The sequence below is a fragment of the Gloeophyllum trabeum genome, assembly GCF_000344685.1.
Source record: "Gloeophyllum trabeum ATCC 11539 unplaced genomic scaffold GLOTRscaffold_00002, whole genome shotgun sequence".
In the NCBI taxonomy this organism is placed as follows: Eukaryota; Fungi; Basidiomycota; class Agaricomycetes; order Gloeophyllales; family Gloeophyllaceae; genus Gloeophyllum; species Gloeophyllum trabeum.
Genome location: NW_006920411.1, coordinates 897,251 through 913,116, shown reverse-complemented (window position 1 = coordinate 913,116; position 15,866 = coordinate 897,251). Strand labels below are relative to the sequence as shown.

Below are 15,866 nucleotides of genomic sequence, written 5' to 3'. Positions count from 1 at the left end.
TTATTTTTCTAGGTCTTCCTACGGACTACCCTACGGCGTCTTACTCCTCCTTTCCCCCTCGAACTATTAAATACCCTTCAGTTGTCTCGGACCACCTTCACCCATATCACGGGGTTTAGGTTTATTTCTTTTGGTCCTTGGTGATTGTTATGTGTCAGTGCATATCAACGGATCGCGAGTGCACACGAGAGACGCTGGGAGAGGCATTACAGATTTATGACTGAGTCTGTAGACCATTCGCTCACAGTGTTTGGAACAGTTCCAGACAGTGTGGTCTCATGTATGAGCTCAATTGGCCAGGATTCTCAGACAGCGACGTCACACAAGGAGGTGGTAATGAGGATATGTGCATTGACATTACTACCCTACGACGGTTAGGGGAGGCCATAGCAGAGGTACAGCGTTGGACCTGCCTTACCACAATCGATGAGGATAGGATGCGAGCCATAGCGATGCTTGAGAGGGATGCTAAAAAGAAGCAATCTGGCGGGATGTAGCCTACCCTTGCACTAGAGTAGTGTTCTATGTTCAACTCGAATGAAATCTCTTCTGAGTCCGAGACTCAAATTATCTTTTGATATGCGCTTAGCTGTCCATCTGGAGGGAGGAATGCTCAGTGATTGTTACACGGTATCCAGTGCCTCACTGACTTGTCAGTAGAGGGCCATTGCTATGCATGGCAGGACACGAGTCCTGAGTTGTGTCTGATAAGTGTTAGCATTGGGTGTATAAATGTTCCAATTGATGTATACAGTACTCTTTCTTATGCACATATTGAAATCCCTTAGATCTGTATCTGCAATGTCCCCTTCATTCATACTTTCAAGTTGTCCTCCTGTGGCTCTGCCATCATTGTACCATAAAAGTCCCTGCCTCTGACAGATTGAAAGTTGGTCTGTATTGGTGGCTACAAAAAGACTACAAAATTGTATTTGTACCCAGCCCAAGGGACAGTAGCAGCTTCACTACTAGACACAAATAACATAGATCAAAGTGTTCCTCTGCTGCCAATCAAAGATTGGCAGCTCTGTGACACAGGTCTTTTGTCCCCAGTGGAAGAGATAGTCAATAATACCTGCAGACTCCAGGTAACATCCTACCAGAACCAGAGTGCTCATCCACTGCCAATCTTCGATTGCATTCATTTTCCCAAACCAAGCTGAAGGACAGTCATCAGAAAGGGTACTCAAACAGTACTCCAAGCAGCTGGGAGCAGAAATGAAATATATATTACACATGTACTAGCTTCAACTTCTCAAGGGGGCATATAGATACCACTGAGTGGAAGATATCAGGGTTCCAGAGGCAGCAGAGATTGAGAAACACAGGCCCAAGACGCCTGTGACTGAAGAAATTGTATCATAGTCCCTGCCACCCACACATAGACTCAGATTATGCGTGTGAAAAACAATCCATCAAACTATTCAGCAGTCAGCCTATTATTTCAGAACACAAGTGCAACATTCAAGAACCTCTTATAGCCAACATAAGATCAATGTGTATGTACCAGTAATGATTGGATTAAAAGGAAGCACAGCCCACCAAGTTGACATGCTTCAACTGCTGCAAGTACTATACTATACTAGACTAATGAGTGAGTGGGCAACTATGACATCTCTCAATTACAGAAATGCGCTTTCTGCAGTCAAGCTATGTCATAGTAAGCAGGAGCCAATGAGAAGCCAGAGATCCCAATCGGCGCGGCACCTCAGCCACCGACTACAAACAGCCACAGAAGTCAATTCCCACGGTAACAACATGCCACGCACGACCAAGAGCATGCAGTCAAGGAAGGAGACATGATTAAATGCTCAAAATATTTCAGTAGACAGATAACCCAAAAAAACCTCTTCGTAGAAGAAACTACGGAAATACATGAACAACTCAAGACAAAAACACAGTGTGATTACAAAAAGACACTACAAATCCGATTTTGTAGTCTTTTCTAGTCTCCAATACAAGCGGAAATTGAATGGTGTATTCAAGACTACTGCACAAAAGTTGCATGCATTCTCGGCAACACTGATTCCCACGGGTACAATGTTTGGCACACACCCAATTTTGCAGGTAAGGACTCATCTTTTGTAAACTCAGGACTTGTAATCACAGCCAATCACAATCGATCAATCATAATCCCTACTGCACAGACATATAGCGTGTGAAAATCAACCACCGAAATACAAAATTCACATGGTAACAAATAATCTAATCATCGAAATAACAAGCAACCACGATACTTGCTGAAACAAAACAGTACAACACACCCAAAAAAAGAAAAACAAAACAAAACAACTACACATAAACATGCATCCAACACAAAGCACCGAACAATAAGTCTAACATAGCAAAGCACAAAGGTAACACCCGACGCCCAACAATGACATAGCGCGACCGCTATTCTGAATACACGCACTCAAGTTGCGTCATAAGTAGACAGCAGCCAATCACAGCCATCGAATCCCAACCGGTATGCCTCAGCCACCGACTACAAACCGCCACAAAAGTCAATTCCCACGGTAAGAACATGCCACAGACGACAACGAGCATGCAGTAAAAGACGGAGGTACGATAAAATGTTCAAAATATTCCAGTGGATGGACTACCCAAAAACACCTCTTCGCAGAAGAAACCACGGAAATACACGGAAAACCCAGGACGAAAACACAGTATTATTGAAAACAGAGACTACAAATCCGATTTTGTGATCTTTTTGTAGTCTCCAATACAAGCGGACTTTAAAACGAACATTAAACAGTGTAGTCAAGACTACCACCAAAAAGTCGCACACATTCTCGGCATTGCAATTCCCACGGGGTACAACGTTCGGCACGCACCCAATTTTGCGGGTAAGGACTCATCCTTCGTAAACTCAGGACTCGTAATCCTGATGCATTTGAACAAGGCCCTTACCACGGTAAAGTCAGGCAAATCCAACCTACCACTATGATTAGCACCACGACAGGGCTGAACAAAGGCGGAAATCAAGGCCCCAAGGCCAGCTCGAGATGAGGGTAAGCCTCGCCGAGTGTCATACACTGCACTGGTAGCCCGTGCGTGACAATAAACCACTGAACATGACAACTCCAGCAACAGGTTTATGATTCGTCCAGACGCGTATCGCGGATTATATCCTTCCAGTCGTCCAGCATCTCCTGCATCACTTCACTTTTATTCCTAATTGCCTGCTCCGCTTCCATACCCAGTGGTAGAATTGTCGGCCACCGCTTCCCCCTGGCGCGTCCTTGGCCTTGCACGACGTCGACAACCACATCCATAGCCTTTACAGGATCGCCAGGCTGATGGCCATCGGCTTTCGTGTACAATCCCTCAGCGTGCTCCCGAAGAGCATCGTAGTCCGCGATTTTGTTGCCTTCGTAGAAAGGGCGAGAAAATATGTTTTTCGTTCGGAAAGCTCCTGGCTCGACGACTAACACTCGGATATTGAACTCTTTGAGCTCCACGGATAATGTCTCCCCAAGGACTGCAACCCGGTAGGAGATCGGTCTCGTTACTTGTTAATAACGCGGCCTTGGTACAGCGGCTTACCTCGGACTGCAGCCTTCGAAGCGGAGTAGAAGCCTTCGACCTATCAGAATAGAAGAATTGAGTGACGCTACAGAGAACGCACCTGAGCTCTGGTTCAGAAGAGATATTCCTACATCAATACACCTAACCTATCCCGGATGACATAGCCACGCACTGGAATATCCGCCTTCCAGCTGGAACGGCTGCCTAGCAGCACAACAGTACCCGATCTCCTCTCGCGCATATAGGGCAGCACCGCCGAAGTGACGTCCAGAACACCGAACACGTTGGTCTCGAACTGTTCACGACATTGCTGGGACCTAAAACAGATGGCGGGGCGTATTTACTTAGCCGCTGACTCGAGGGTGCGAGTAGAATCACTGGTACTTGCCCGCCTTCTTCCAAGAGCGATCTCACGGCGATCCCTGCGTTATTGACCACAACATCTATGCGTCCGAACTGCTGGACAGCCTCGGCGACTTTCTCCTTCATCTTCTCGAAGCCATCGGTGACGTCTAGCTGCATCAGCCGGATGTTCTCAGACTTGGGAAAGTCTTGTATCGTATGCAGAAAACGAGCAGTCGCGATGACCTTATCTCCCCGTGCCAGGACCGACCTTACGAGGCAGTTTCCCATTCCACTGGATGTACCTGTGGGTGCAGGAGTGAGATGGAACACGGAAATCAGAAGGCCAAATCAAACCTGTGATGAACCAGACCAAGGTGGAGGAAGACTCCGTTGTGACAGACATAGTTAATGCGCGAGGTCTGCTGAGAATTCGAAGAGACAGGACAGGCTATAATGCGGCAGGGCAGGCACTCGAAGGTGCTTTGTGGGTGGAGTCACTTCGGTGTTGGCGTGCATAACGGCCGTAGGGTGCGATATTACCCGCTCGGCGATAACTTTCTGTCCGGAGGTAACCCGGCCTCCCTCGATGATGCTGGATCCTGCATCCGAAAGCCGGGTATTGATGACAGCGACAGAGTCGCTCGAGCATCAGAAAGGCGGCGTATCGGGCACCTCAGTGTGGCACCCTAGTGGGCGTCCGTGGTGAACAGAAATAATATCCTCAACGGTGATCCTCAAACACCACGGAATTCCGGGGATATCCCTTGTGTACGAACATCGATATCGAAACTAGGAAATCGCATATCAGATTTTCCGGACGAACCTTCGCATGACTGACAACGTTGGACCTACTCACTCGCAACGTGATACCGGGGGACTCCGAGTGTAGGTCCCCCTCTACGTACCGCCGCAGCTCAGGATACAAGCTCTGATCATGATATCCCTTCTGCCCGAGTCAGTCGTTAGCTTCTCTGTCACGATGCCAGACTCCGAAATGGCGTCTACTGCTCAGCTGTGAAAGTCAAGGTTAGGTTCGGTCGCCTCGACGGACTGTGGGATCTTGGCTCGATAAATAGACCCGTAGGGCTGCGCTGCCCTCGATCGTGACATTCTGTCACACACCGTATTCACTGTTCAGCGCCAGAGATTATATTGAGCAAGGAGTAAGGTTGAGTAGTGCGTGTCTAGAGGAACGATGCATGGCAGACAAATGAGTACACATGAAAATGATATGATACACAATTCCCTTCAGTAAGGGGAAATCCTCCACCTCAAGTCTCCTTCCAAGGATAGTCGAATTTGGGCTGGTCCTTCCTCCTCCACAGCTTCTTCCTGCAAACAACCCCATCAGTCCTAGTTCCCCTAACATCCAAGACCAAAAACTCACTTCTTCTTCGTAGGCACATGCTCCGCAAACACCTCCACGCAATACTTCGCCTTAAACTCCCTAATAAACCGCGGGTCCCACAGCTCGCTGGCCACGCCCAGATCCTTACAACAGCGCATCAGCGCGTTGCTCTTCGCCGCTTCCGTAGCGGTCGGCACGCCGCCGACCGCGTCGAAGTACTCCTGCTCGCCGCGCGCGACAGCCACGAGACGGCCGAGGCACACCAGCGCGTACTCGCGCGAGACGATCTTGGGCGAGACGTGCGTCTCGGAGCGCGGGGCGAGGCCCCACCCGCCCGGGCCGAAGGCGCGGTTGAGGATGCGGCGGTACTTGATTTCGGGGAGGTAGAGCAGGCCGTCTGTGAGGCAAGGGAGGGGTTAGCATATTGGAGGAGGAGGTGAGGGACGGAGGACGCACCGGGTTTGATTTCGATGTCGAGGGGATCGATGGGTGCCATGAGAATGTCGGCGGCTTCCTTTGGGAAAGGCTGCACGGAGAGGCCATGGTAGCTGCGCGACCAGTCGGTCGTGCTTGCGTCTCCACCGCCGATGTCCAAACCAAAGGGTGTCGTGGGAGGTTCCGCTACCATGATATATTACATTGTCATTGGCATCGCTCTTGAGATGCAAAACATGGAGGCCCACCTCCCCCAGGCGCGTTGTTCGCACTGGCAGTCGCGCTCGTGCTCCCATTCAATATCGACGAGGACGGAACGCTCTCGGGCGGCAGAGTGCTAGCAAGCGCCTCCGCCTCAATGTCAATATTCGCGTCCTTTTCTGAGGTCGGGAGAGTGTCAACAATGCTGGGGTTCCCCCGCCCAGGCTGGGACGTGCTAGCGTTGACGCGGGGTGTTTTGGGCGTCGGCGTCGGTGCGGGTTTCGGTGTCCGACGGTAGGCGTAAGACGAGGAAGCAGTGGTGACTGTCCTCCGAGACACAGAGGACACTGAGGAACGGAGGGGCCGCAGGGCAAGCATGGCGGCAGAAAGAGAGTGGGGACTGGGAGGAGACGCGGTAAATCGACGGGCCACGTGCGAGCGACGCGACTTGTCTTGTTGCTGCTTGAAGCTGCCCTCTTCGTCTCCCTACGTGAGTATGCAATTCATGTCGCTGTTTCGATATTCCTGAAGACCTGACAGGAAAAGTGCCTGCGGACAAGCTATCGTATCTTTTGCAATTGATAGTGATTGATTAGTCTGATGTACTAGCCAAAGCCACGGAAAGCAGGACATTGACTGTACAAAGCCCGACTGTTGCTCCGCGTGCGTGACTCTCCTTCTTACCCAAGTCTCCTTCTTACTTATTCGTCTCAATGTTCCAGTGTTGTGCTCCACGATGAGCTCCCACACGCGCCCGCCGTCCAGCGCGTCTACCTCCCACCCAAGCCCCATCCCACGCCCCCCATCCAGTGCCTCCTCCATCCGACCGCCCTCCAGCGTCTTCGCACTGCGCCCTGCTTCCTCTGCATCTGCCCACCGACCCGTGTCTTCCGCCTCGCACCGCCCACCAACCTCCGCCTCCTCCCGCCGGCCGCTCTCAAGCCTCTCCACGCGCCCGCACTCGCGCTACGGCCAGCGCGCAAAGCAGTCGAAACTCCTCCCCTCCTGCCAGGCGCTTGTCACGCACCTCACCGGGCTGACGTCCGAGAGCGAGGACCCGGCGTTCAAGGCGGACGTCGATTATGTGTTAAAGAGCGTCGACCCCAGCTCGGCGACGAACCGCGCCGGCCCGAGCCTCGATCTGAAGACGGTGGAGGGACATATACGCGGGTACGGTACGGTCCTTGCCTTGTCTGCTCCGGCGTTTCGTTGACATTCACTCTCGTTTGCATGTTCCCCTTATCTGATTAGACATGTAACGAAGGCGCGGATAAATTTGCGTGACGAATGGGCTGACGCACTGGAGCGATCCTATGCGCGGCTCAAGGCGCGTGTAGAGAAGAACGTTGATCTCGACGACGCGATGCGCATGGACCGTCTCCCGGACCATGTCCACTTGCTCGTATGTTTCTTTTCCGTTTCCCCATTTGCTTCCCACCGTTTTCATTAACATCCTCACCCTTACTTTCTCTTGCTTGTGCATATCTGTTAGCTCCTACTCTCCAACCCCCCAGACGCCCCCACCCTCTCCTACGCCTCCGCCCTGCTCGACCGGCTCGACAATCCTCACAAGCCGACCGACGGGCTCACCTGGGCGCAGATCCTCGCCGAGGAGCCGCTCGAGGGCGAGCACTGGGCGCTCAGCGCGGACAGCGAGAGCGATAGCGACCTCAGCCCGTGGGACGACGACCCGGAGCTGCTGCGCGAGCGCGCGTCCGCGTCGAGCGCCGCCTCCGAATACGAGGCGTATGGCGAAGACGACGCCGATGTGGATAAGGGTGAGGATAAGGAAGGTGAGAGGGACGTCGAGCTCGCGATCCCCCAACGGTACGACCACCGCGACAAGATCGAGGAGATCCAGGCGCAACAATACTGGCGCGCGGACTGGAAACCCGACCTCGACCTCGATAAAGAATTTGACATCGGGGACCCGTCGACGCTAGGTTGAATCTCTTCCATGGACGGTATCGTCTGGTGGCTGATATTCAATAGGGCCGACGATGCACCGTGTCCTTGGCGGCGACAGGCCGGCGTACAAGATTGGCGGGCCGAGCAGCGAGGTAGGAAGTGCTGTATCATCTGGTTCTGTAGGTGCTGACGTGGGTGTATGCGGTGTAGAAATATATCTACGAGCACGACGCGGTGCGCGAAGTTCTCATGGCGCTTCAGGGCCGCCAGAACCTCCTTTTCTCATGGACACACCAAGGCGGGAACACTTTTTCGTTCACCGTACGCCCTACCCATCTCCTCCCTTGGCCTTCCCCTTCCACTAACCTTGCGTCCCCAGCCCTCCCAGACCGCTCCGCGCCTAGCGCACTATACGCTCAACGCGCAGCTCTCCCTCCTGCGCTCGTTCGCGAACACCGCGACGACCGTGCACCACCTGCGCAAGTTCGTCGCGTCTGTGTACTCGCGCCCGGGAAGGGTGCGGACGATCGAGGCCTTCGCGGAGGCGGTCGAGCGCGAGCTGTGCAGGTTCGAGGGGTGGTGCGCCGCGCGGGAGGAAGACATCGTCCTGGCGCAGAATGGCTTGGATGCGGGCTCACCCAGGACGGTGGTAAGTCTGCTCAGCCTGGAGAAGCGGCTGCGAGACGAGTTCGGGCGCGCGTACGAGGTCCTCCTGGACGTCTCGCGGCGGGCAATGCGCCGCGCCACCTCGCGCAGCGCGCACGCACACGCCGACGACGACACCGACGAAGTGTGGATCCTGTCCGAGCTGCCGACGCGTGCGCCGCCCGCGCTCGTCGCCGCCTTCCTGCTCGACGCGCTCTTCGCCAGTGCGCAGACGTTCGCGGGGATGGGCGACACGGTCGTTCCGACCGTGCTCCTGCGGGTGTTTGCGCGCGCGGCGGCGCCGGTGTGGGCGATGATGCAAGCGTGGGTGGGCGCGGGGCGCGTGGAAGCGGAGGAGTTCTTCGTGGAGGACAACGAGCTCGTGCTCGCGGACCCCGAGTTTTGGGGGGAGGGGTATACCGTGCGTGGGGAAGGAGATGAGGGGAGGGCGAGTGTGCCGGGGTTCTTGGAGGGGGTGGTGGGGATGGTGGTCAGCGCGGGGAAGAGTGTGGGGTTGTTGAGGGCGCTAGGGCTTGATGTGGACGGTGTGCATGCGCGGGCGGAGTGGAGGAGTTTCTCTGCGGTGCTTGACGGTGAGGTGGGAGAGGGGCATGTGTCTGCCGACGTGCTCTCGCAGGTGGTGTACGATGAGCTGGTGGCGCCGTGCCGCACGGCGCAAACGTCGCTCACGCGAGTGCTCTTCGAGGAGTGCGAGATGATGCGACATTTGGGCGCTGTTGAGAATTTGTACCTCATGATGCGGGGAGATGATATGACGCATTTCGCGAACGTTCTCTTTGGCAAGGTGAGTGCGACTGAAATTCAGCCCTGTTTATACATATATTGATTAAAATCAATGTAAAAGATGGACACCGGACAACAATGGAGCGACTTCCACTTCCTGAACACCTCCTTCAGCGAGATCGTCTCCTCCCATCCAGGCCCTGCGCGATGGATCGACTCGGCCCTCGTACGCCTCTCCTACCGCGGCACACGGACAACCAACCGTACCGTCAGGGCACTCGAGGGTCTACAGGTTGAGTACGCCGTGCCCTTCCCGCTCACGTACGTCCTCGGGCCAAGGGTGCTGAGCGCCTACAATGTGTTGTTTGTATTCTTGCTCCAGTTGCGCCGGGCGAAGGGCGTGCTGGATAGTATCCTGGTCAGAGGATCGGGCGCGGTGGCGGGTGCCGCAGGGGAGTTGAAGGTGTTCTATGCAATGCGGAGCAAGTTGTCTTGGTTCGTCAAGTGAGTGCGCGCTTTATCTCGGCTTTGGAACATCAGGACCCATCGTGTCGGCAGTACGCTCTTGAATTTCGTAGGGACACATGTGAGGAACTTATTGTAAGCTAAGCGAGATTATCTCACTCATTTGATGTAGGTCCTCCATGCTCAAGTAGCGCTCCTACACACTGCAGTCCATAAGGCTGAATCCCTGGACGATGTCATCCGGCTTCACGAAGAGCAGTATGTCTTCTCCGTATTACTAAGTACTTTGTACTAAGAACACTCTAGCCTCGAGAAGATCTGCGGACGCTGCTTCCTGCGGGAAAACGTCAGTAGCCCACCTCTATGCCGACCCTATTACCGCTAATACCTGTTTTCAGACTGCTGCCCTACACCGAGCTGTCACGTCAGTGCTTGACATGAGCCTGTACTTTAGCGACTGTTTCGTCGCCTTCGCAGGCGACACCACACATGACATCTCCCGGGCGTATTTGCTGCTGACCCGGCGCCATCGCAGTCGTCAACAGAGGCGTCTACGGCGAAACGTCATCGGGTTTTCGCAGTCATTAATCAGACCGGAAGATGACTCTGAGTCCGATTCCGACGAAGACGGCGAGATGGCGCCAGAGCCTTCGTTCTCTGTCGCAGCGTCTGTTTCTCTCGCAGAAGAGGGTTTCTTCATTCGCCTCGATAAGATGTCGTCCGACTTGGATGGGTTGGTAAAGTTTATACGCCGAGGTGTCGAGAGTTTGGCGGCTGGAGCTGGGGAGTCGGGTCAGGTATTTGGTGTCCTTGCTTTCTCCTTGGAGGACTGGGATAGGTAGAGAAGCATAGTTGTGATAAGATGTACAGATACAAGGATTATTTGGATACTTATGGACTCATATGATTCTTGCGAACCTCCCGGGCATGTCAGCCGGCTCATCATTTAGCACTGTACCATACCTTGCCCAAAGCCAAAGAAGGTGGGGGAGGGTATTCTTTACCAAGCGATCCTCACTTTTCCAATCTTGATGATAACAGGCAAGTGACCTGTCCACTTGCTTCATTCCAGTACACTCAACCCACCTTTTCTATCCACACGTCGGTTGATACCACCGAGCAGTATCTTTGTGAGCTTCTCAACGGTCAGTTGGCCTGCATACGGGGTAGTGTCCACCATATCCTGCCAATGCAACATAAGCATACTTGCAAAGAGAAACAATGCAGATAAACATACCCTGATACCATGTGTCTTTGAGAGCGAGTCATCCAATTCGTTCAAGAAGGCAGTGGCGGACCGGAAGTTACCAATTTGGACAAATTGTATTCCAACCTGGATTCTATGTAAGTAAGCAGTCTCTAGATAGAAATAATAAAGTAAAGGGGTTTACTTGGCTGAGCGGGAAATGTCGCGCGTCGAGTCGACGCGCAGCATTGACGATTACCTCCTCCGGATCATCAGCTACAAGAAAGTTGATGTAAGGTCCAAGCATAGGATCCTGGTCACGCACTGGGTGCTCCGTCTGTAATGATGATATAGTTTGTCGGCTTGATCCCATCCATTGCCGTTCTGTCTCCGGCATCATAATTGTCTTTGGCCCTTTCAAGTTTATCCAAGTAATCCAAGAGAAGTTCTTCCAGGCGTTCGCCAATGGGAGTGGCGCCCCACGGCATCGCCATGTCAAATAGGCGTTTAACGGAGGCGGCACCCTGTACATTCTACGCATTCAGGCTCTTTTCCAACATACGCCCTAAATCTTGTTGAACTCACTCGGAGGCTCCGTCCTTTCACCGGACTGTTGAGGAAGCAAACGTCGATACCGTCGGTATCATACATTTGCGCAACGTCTGCTAAACTTGCCAATGCATCCTTGGCCTGTGGAGAAGGTATATTTTGAGCGCGTAGAGTATCAGACAGATGACTCGAACGTACCTCCTGCCACAGCCGTCCTGCCATGGAACTCGAGTCGTCTACAATGAATACTGTATTGTATTTTCTCAGTGTCTGCAGTGCATTTTCGACACTGTTCCTTCGTACAAGTGGCCGATCGGGCCCAGCGCCGTTCGTACTAACAGGTGTAGTCAAACCAGTGGGCGAAGTGACATGCACTTCGGCAAGCCTAACGGGTCTGAATGAGGCTTGTCTGCTAGACTGCTCATCCTTTGGCGAATACGGAGGCGGAGGAGGTATTATGTGAGATGTTCGTGTGGCGGGCGCCACAACGGCGTTTGCAGACCTGCTCCTGCGATGAGAGCCGTATGATGACTGTGACTCGGCCGAGCTTGGGCTTAGAAAGCTATCGCCCGAACCTTTCTTGGATGCACTAGACAATTTCTCCGCAGAGCGTCCATTGCGAAAGGGATTCGTATCGATCTTGAGACCACTTTGACTCTTGGTGTCGCCTGACGCTAGGTGCGTGCCTGGCAGACGAGCAGACCTAACTCTTCGAAGCTCTCCTCCTTTGTATTGCATCTCGCAGCTGCCCGACAAAGTCTGGTCCTTGGGGACCAAGAGATGAGGTTTGGATATGGGTGTATTGCCAAAATCCAACTCCGTGGGTGAGGTATATCTCGAGTTCGAAGGTGATTGTCCCATGGATTCAGTATTCACAGTCTGCGTGTCTATTGGCGGAAGTCCTCAATGGGGAACTCAGAGGATGAGCGCTACATCGTCCATGCATGTCCGAGTCCCCTTTATACTAGCAGCGATACTGCGTCAGTCGGCCCGAAATAGCGCAGCCTCGCGATCCACCTACGGGATATAAGAGTGTCACAAGGTCGATCGGGATATGTAGAACAAGGAAGACTTGTAACACCGACAGAAGCGGGTTGTTCGTGTCTTGAGGCAGCACAGCCAAAACATTAGGAAGTGCATGCCTATGCTATTGACTTGTGAGAGGATGAAGAACGGCTCGGCCACTTCTCATGATGTGTTCGACTGTTTGTTCGTCCCTAAATAGTCGGGGCTGTGGTAGGTAATATACCTGTGTTCCGTGCCTGTATTGTACTTTTATCCTACATCGTAATCGATACAAGAAGCTGGATCTGGAAGACAAGTTCATGCCAATGCGGTGAACGCTATGCTACAGAGCGAAAGGCGATGGCCTGTCTGCAAGTCTTGGAAAAGCGTCTGTCTTCGCAAGTACAACCATCTGCTTCTCATGGGAAATATATCCTCGCATGAAGCCCTTGTATATCATGTTCGCCACCAGGCACTCAGCCTCCTCCTGTGGAACTTCTATGCCCGACAAGCGCAGGGAGCTGTGAAACATCGACACGGGTATACGGGAGCCCTTTTGCGAAACAACCCATCTGTCCGGACATCACGGTGAGCGCCCACAAGCCGAAGGCATGGCAACCCATGACAGCACTTACACACGTCGGAACAGCCCTCTTATACATAGTTCTCGGGCCTTTTCGAGGTTGAGGTAGAGGTTCAGTTCAACAAGTCTGCGCTCCCATTTATCGAGGGCTTCGTCGTACGTTTTGATATCTCCTCGACGGATCGCGCGGATGAATGGCGCATACAAGTCGTCCAAAGCGGGGAACCTTCCCATGAGTTCCCGGGACGGCAGATGGCCCCTGAGCATTCTCAGCGGAATCAGATATGTCAAGATGCGTCTGAGAACCTTGTCAGATATTGCCTGGCACAGCTAACACGATAAAGACTGACTCCTGATTGCTATGAGCTTCTATATGGCAGTTGTAGAAAGCCAGCGTAAGTTCTTGCTCGGCCTAATCAAGCAATTCGTGGGCATGCTACGTAGACTTCAACAAAGAACAAACATACCTGAGCATAGTCTTCGTCGAGGAAGTGCAACATCCCGACATAATATCTGTATGTGACCTATGTTCAGCTCAGTACAACTGAATACAACCTCTGCAAGGCGGTGACCCCATACCTGGTGCGATCGAGGATACGCAGAGAGCGGGGGGATGTCGGTATTTGCTCGTAGCGCGCGCAAAATGGGTTTCGCTAATGATATTCGTTTCACCTGTAGGTCGGTAAGGCCAGTCTCCCCCTGCAACGAACGAGACTCACTCGGAAGTAGGTCTTCAGAACCAGCCCCACCACATAATATATACCCCATTTTCGGGACTCTGCTAAAGGGGATGATCTGGGAGGCTGCTGAGCATAAATAGCAAGCGTACTCGGGAACTAAGCATACCTGTCGGTGACACAATTCCCGAACGCTTTGGATATGATCCGAGCTGCTTCTTCCATGTTTTCGCTCTTGTTGTTGTTCGCTTGCAGGTCTGCCTATTGAAATAGTGAACATCACAGCTTGGAGGAACATGAACCGTATATTTCACATCGAATGCAAGGTCACGCAAATCGCGAAGAATAGCGAAGAGTGCAGGTAATGTCCAACCACTGTTGCTCGTGAAGAACCTGAAGAATAATCTGAAAAGCACGATGCCATTGGATTGGTCAAGAGGGTATACATATGAAGTGTCTGTCCTACGTACGATACAAGCTGTGTATGCTCTTTGAACGCCTCCCCCGCTCGCTTCTTCGCCACATGGTGGACGACCAGTACGTATTGGATAGCGATCTCGTCCCAAGGACTCTCAATGCCGCCCTCGTAGTACGACAGCGACTTCCTCTACAATAATATGCATCAGTGCCTTGCTGCCATATGACGCGATTCAGCACGCATACCGTAGGATTCCGGAACTCTTTCACCAAATCCTTGCCATGCGGGCTAGTCGGACGAAGCAAGTACGCCAGGGTCGGCCCATCCTCGTTGGTGACGCTCTCAGTGAGCTGAACCAGGTACTCTGAGAATGTTAGAGGCATCTGTGAGGCATAGACGTGCAAAGCAAGAGTTAAGTGAGGCAAGCCACAACGGCAACTAACATCGACAAAAGCCGAGGTTGTGGCACCGGCGTCTAGGTGCAGATCACGTTATCTGGAAGCGTTCTGGTGTAAGCTGACTAATATCTCCATGTATGGCAGGTGTTTATGATCACTTCGCGATCGCGAGGGCGGTGAACGCGCCTTGACCCGTCCGTTCACCTTCGTTATCGAGTAGAACCATGGCCCTTCAGCCTTCCCTGCGCCCCTTGATTATTGCTGGGAGATACGACGCTCCCCACACAATCGATATCTTTCGTAAGTTGCGTGCCGAGCGAAAGAGATTTGTGGCTGATGCTTGGAGGATGTAGTGGACTATGTCTGCCCGTTCAGGTGAAGACGGCATTTCCTGCATAACCGTCATGGTGAAACATATTGTATTACTAGCGCGAAGCTCGCCCTCGCTATCGACAGCGTACTGAAACCGGCCTTGGACGCCGGCGGCAAATACGATGGTAAAGTGAAAGCGATATTCAGGCCGCAAGTGCAGCCGTGGCATGCGTCGTCCACTTTCGTCCACGAAGCTGGGCTAGCGGTACGCTGAACAGGCACGGCTTCGGTCCAACTTGGTCTTACGACCCTATTTATGCTCGTAGGTTGCGCGCGTTGCGCCGGAGAAATTCTGGGCGTTCTCGCTTGCAGTGGGTACTCACCCACCATCGCCACGACACGATCGATAATATACGCCGGATCACAGCTCTTTAAGAAGCAAGGCGACTTCTTCGACATACCCACCTCAACCTTGACACCCCTCCAGGTACGCGAGAAATTAGCCGCGCTCGTCGCCGAAACCGTCGGCCAAGACAAAGTGCAAGCGTTCAACGACCTGCTCACACTGAAGAGCTCGCCCAACGGCGGCGTCGCGGTCACGGATGATCTGAAGTATACCGGTGAGTACCGGTCTGGGATGGTTTGTCGCGTTCGCCCGGACACTTCTGATCATGATGTACCCGCCAGTCAAGTTCTCCAGGCAGAATGGCATCCATGTGTCGCCGACTGTGCTCTGGGATGGTATTGTGGCTAATGAGATATCGAGTTCTTGGGGAGAGAAAGAGTGGACCGAATTTCTTGCGGCGAAGGTTGTTGTTTGATTAGAGCAGTCGTTGCGACCGTCAGGGATGTAACAGTGTACGAGTAGGTATTCATTAAACCGGTGTAAGTGCAGTGTGTACGAAATTATACAGATTGTGTGGGCGAAACTATGAACGTCTGTTGGATGCTAATTTTCTAGATGATATTTGTAGAGGCGACGTACTTTTGATCCACAGAAAATAAGATAAAAAGGTGAGAGCGAAAAGTATACAATTGGTACGGTAGTCTTTAGAGATATGAACCATGTCGCAACTTCTTCTGCATAGTCCGTCTAGCAGATGCCAGCCTCAATTTGAG

General features: G+C 52.7%; 6 protein-coding genes across 6 annotated transcripts; 2 read left to right on the top strand and 4 right to left on the bottom strand.

Moving 5' to 3' along the window:
* Window positions 1–3,095: 3,095 nt before the first annotated feature.
* GLOTRDRAFT_103131 (NAD P-binding protein) lies at window positions 3,096–4,276 on the bottom strand (the record flags this gene model as incomplete). Its single annotated transcript, XM_007863951.1, has 5 exons — window positions 3,096–3,481; window positions 3,547–3,586; window positions 3,701–3,845; window positions 3,917–4,175; window positions 4,228–4,276. The coding sequence occupies 5 exons, from the start codon at window positions 4,274–4,276 to the stop codon at window positions 3,096–3,098; spliced, it is 879 nt and encodes a 292-aa protein (XP_007862142.1).
* An 868-nt stretch (window positions 4,277–5,144) lies between these two features.
* GLOTRDRAFT_35262 (mitochondrial genome maintenance MGM101) lies at window positions 5,145–5,849 on the bottom strand (the record flags this gene model as incomplete). The annotated part of the gene is made up of 3 exons (XM_007863627.1): window positions 5,145–5,205; window positions 5,261–5,618; window positions 5,678–5,849. 3 exons carry the CDS (start codon window positions 5,847–5,849, stop codon window positions 5,145–5,147), a joined length of 591 nt encoding a protein of 196 aa, XP_007861818.1.
* A 1,263-nt stretch (window positions 5,850–7,112) lies between these two features.
* On the top strand, window positions 7,113–10,775 carry GLOTRDRAFT_70178 (uncharacterized protein). The gene is made up of 11 exons (XM_007863950.1): window positions 7,113–7,247; window positions 7,350–7,789; window positions 7,884–7,917; window positions 7,976–8,086; window positions 8,145–9,215; window positions 9,276–9,572; window positions 9,618–9,658; window positions 9,713–9,740; window positions 9,792–9,877; window positions 9,926–9,965; window positions 10,018–10,775. Exons 1-11 carry the CDS (start codon window positions 7,221–7,223, stop codon window positions 10,459–10,461), a joined length of 2,619 nt encoding a protein of 872 aa, XP_007862141.1. The 5' UTR covers window positions 7,113–7,220; the 3' UTR covers window positions 10,462–10,775.
* GLOTRDRAFT_136033 (uncharacterized protein) lies at window positions 10,305–11,576 on the bottom strand (the record flags this gene model as incomplete). The annotated part of the gene is made up of 6 exons (XM_007863949.1): window positions 10,305–10,802; window positions 10,857–10,952; window positions 11,011–11,081; window positions 11,131–11,329; window positions 11,391–11,495; window positions 11,553–11,576. The coding sequence occupies 6 exons, from the start codon at window positions 11,574–11,576 to the stop codon at window positions 10,683–10,685; spliced, it is 615 nt and encodes a 204-aa protein (XP_007862140.1). The 3' UTR covers window positions 10,305–10,682.
* A 1,126-nt stretch (window positions 11,577–12,702) lies between these two features.
* Window positions 12,703–14,420, bottom strand: GLOTRDRAFT_34717 (uncharacterized protein; the record flags this gene model as incomplete). The annotated part of the gene is given in 10 exon segments (XM_007863593.1): window positions 12,703–12,931; window positions 12,995–13,240; window positions 13,293–13,354; window positions 13,410–13,466; window positions 13,522–13,614; window positions 13,662–13,737; window positions 13,789–13,880; window positions 13,898–14,024; window positions 14,090–14,226; window positions 14,283–14,420. 10 exon segments carry the CDS (start codon window positions 14,418–14,420, stop codon window positions 12,703–12,705), a joined length of 1,257 nt encoding a protein of 418 aa, XP_007861784.1.
* A 198-nt stretch (window positions 14,421–14,618) lies between these two features.
* GLOTRDRAFT_70168 (uncharacterized protein) lies at window positions 14,619–15,688 on the top strand. Its single transcript, XM_007863948.1, has 6 exons — window positions 14,619–14,735; window positions 14,789–14,810; window positions 14,865–15,012; window positions 15,074–15,118; window positions 15,175–15,367; window positions 15,435–15,688. Exons 1-6 carry the CDS (start codon window positions 14,660–14,662, stop codon window positions 15,566–15,568), a joined length of 618 nt encoding a protein of 205 aa, XP_007862139.1. The 5' UTR covers window positions 14,619–14,659; the 3' UTR covers window positions 15,569–15,688.
* The last annotated feature ends 178 nt before the right edge of the window (window positions 15,689–15,866 follow it).

What these genes read in the sequence shown, in the direction of transcription:
- GLOTRDRAFT_70178 (XM_007863950.1), top strand. Translation starts at nt 7,221, where the DNA reads ATGCGCATGGACCGTCTCCCGGACCAT. An exon ending in GAATTTGACATCGGGGACCC is followed by an intron (nt 7,790 to 7,883) that starts GTCGACGCTAGG and finishes TGGCGGCGACAG; the next exon opens with GCCGGCGTACAAGATTGGCG. An exon ending in TTGGCGGGCCGAGCAGCGAG is followed by an intron (nt 7,918 to 7,975) that starts GTAGGAAGTGCT and finishes TATGCGGTGTAG; the next exon opens with AAATATATCTACGAGCACGA.
- GLOTRDRAFT_70168 (XM_007863948.1), top strand. Translation starts at nt 14,660, where the DNA reads ATGGCCCTTCAGCCTTCCCTGCGCCCCTTGATTATTGCTGGGAGATAC. An exon ending in GACTATGTCTGCCCGTTCAG is followed by an intron (nt 14,811 to 14,864) that starts GTGAAGACGGCA and finishes TTGTATTACTAG; the next exon opens with CGCGAAGCTCGCCCTCGCTA. An exon ending in GGATGATCTGAAGTATACCG is followed by an intron (nt 15,368 to 15,434) that starts GTGAGTACCGGT and finishes TGTACCCGCCAG; the next exon opens with TCAAGTTCTCCAGGCAGAAT.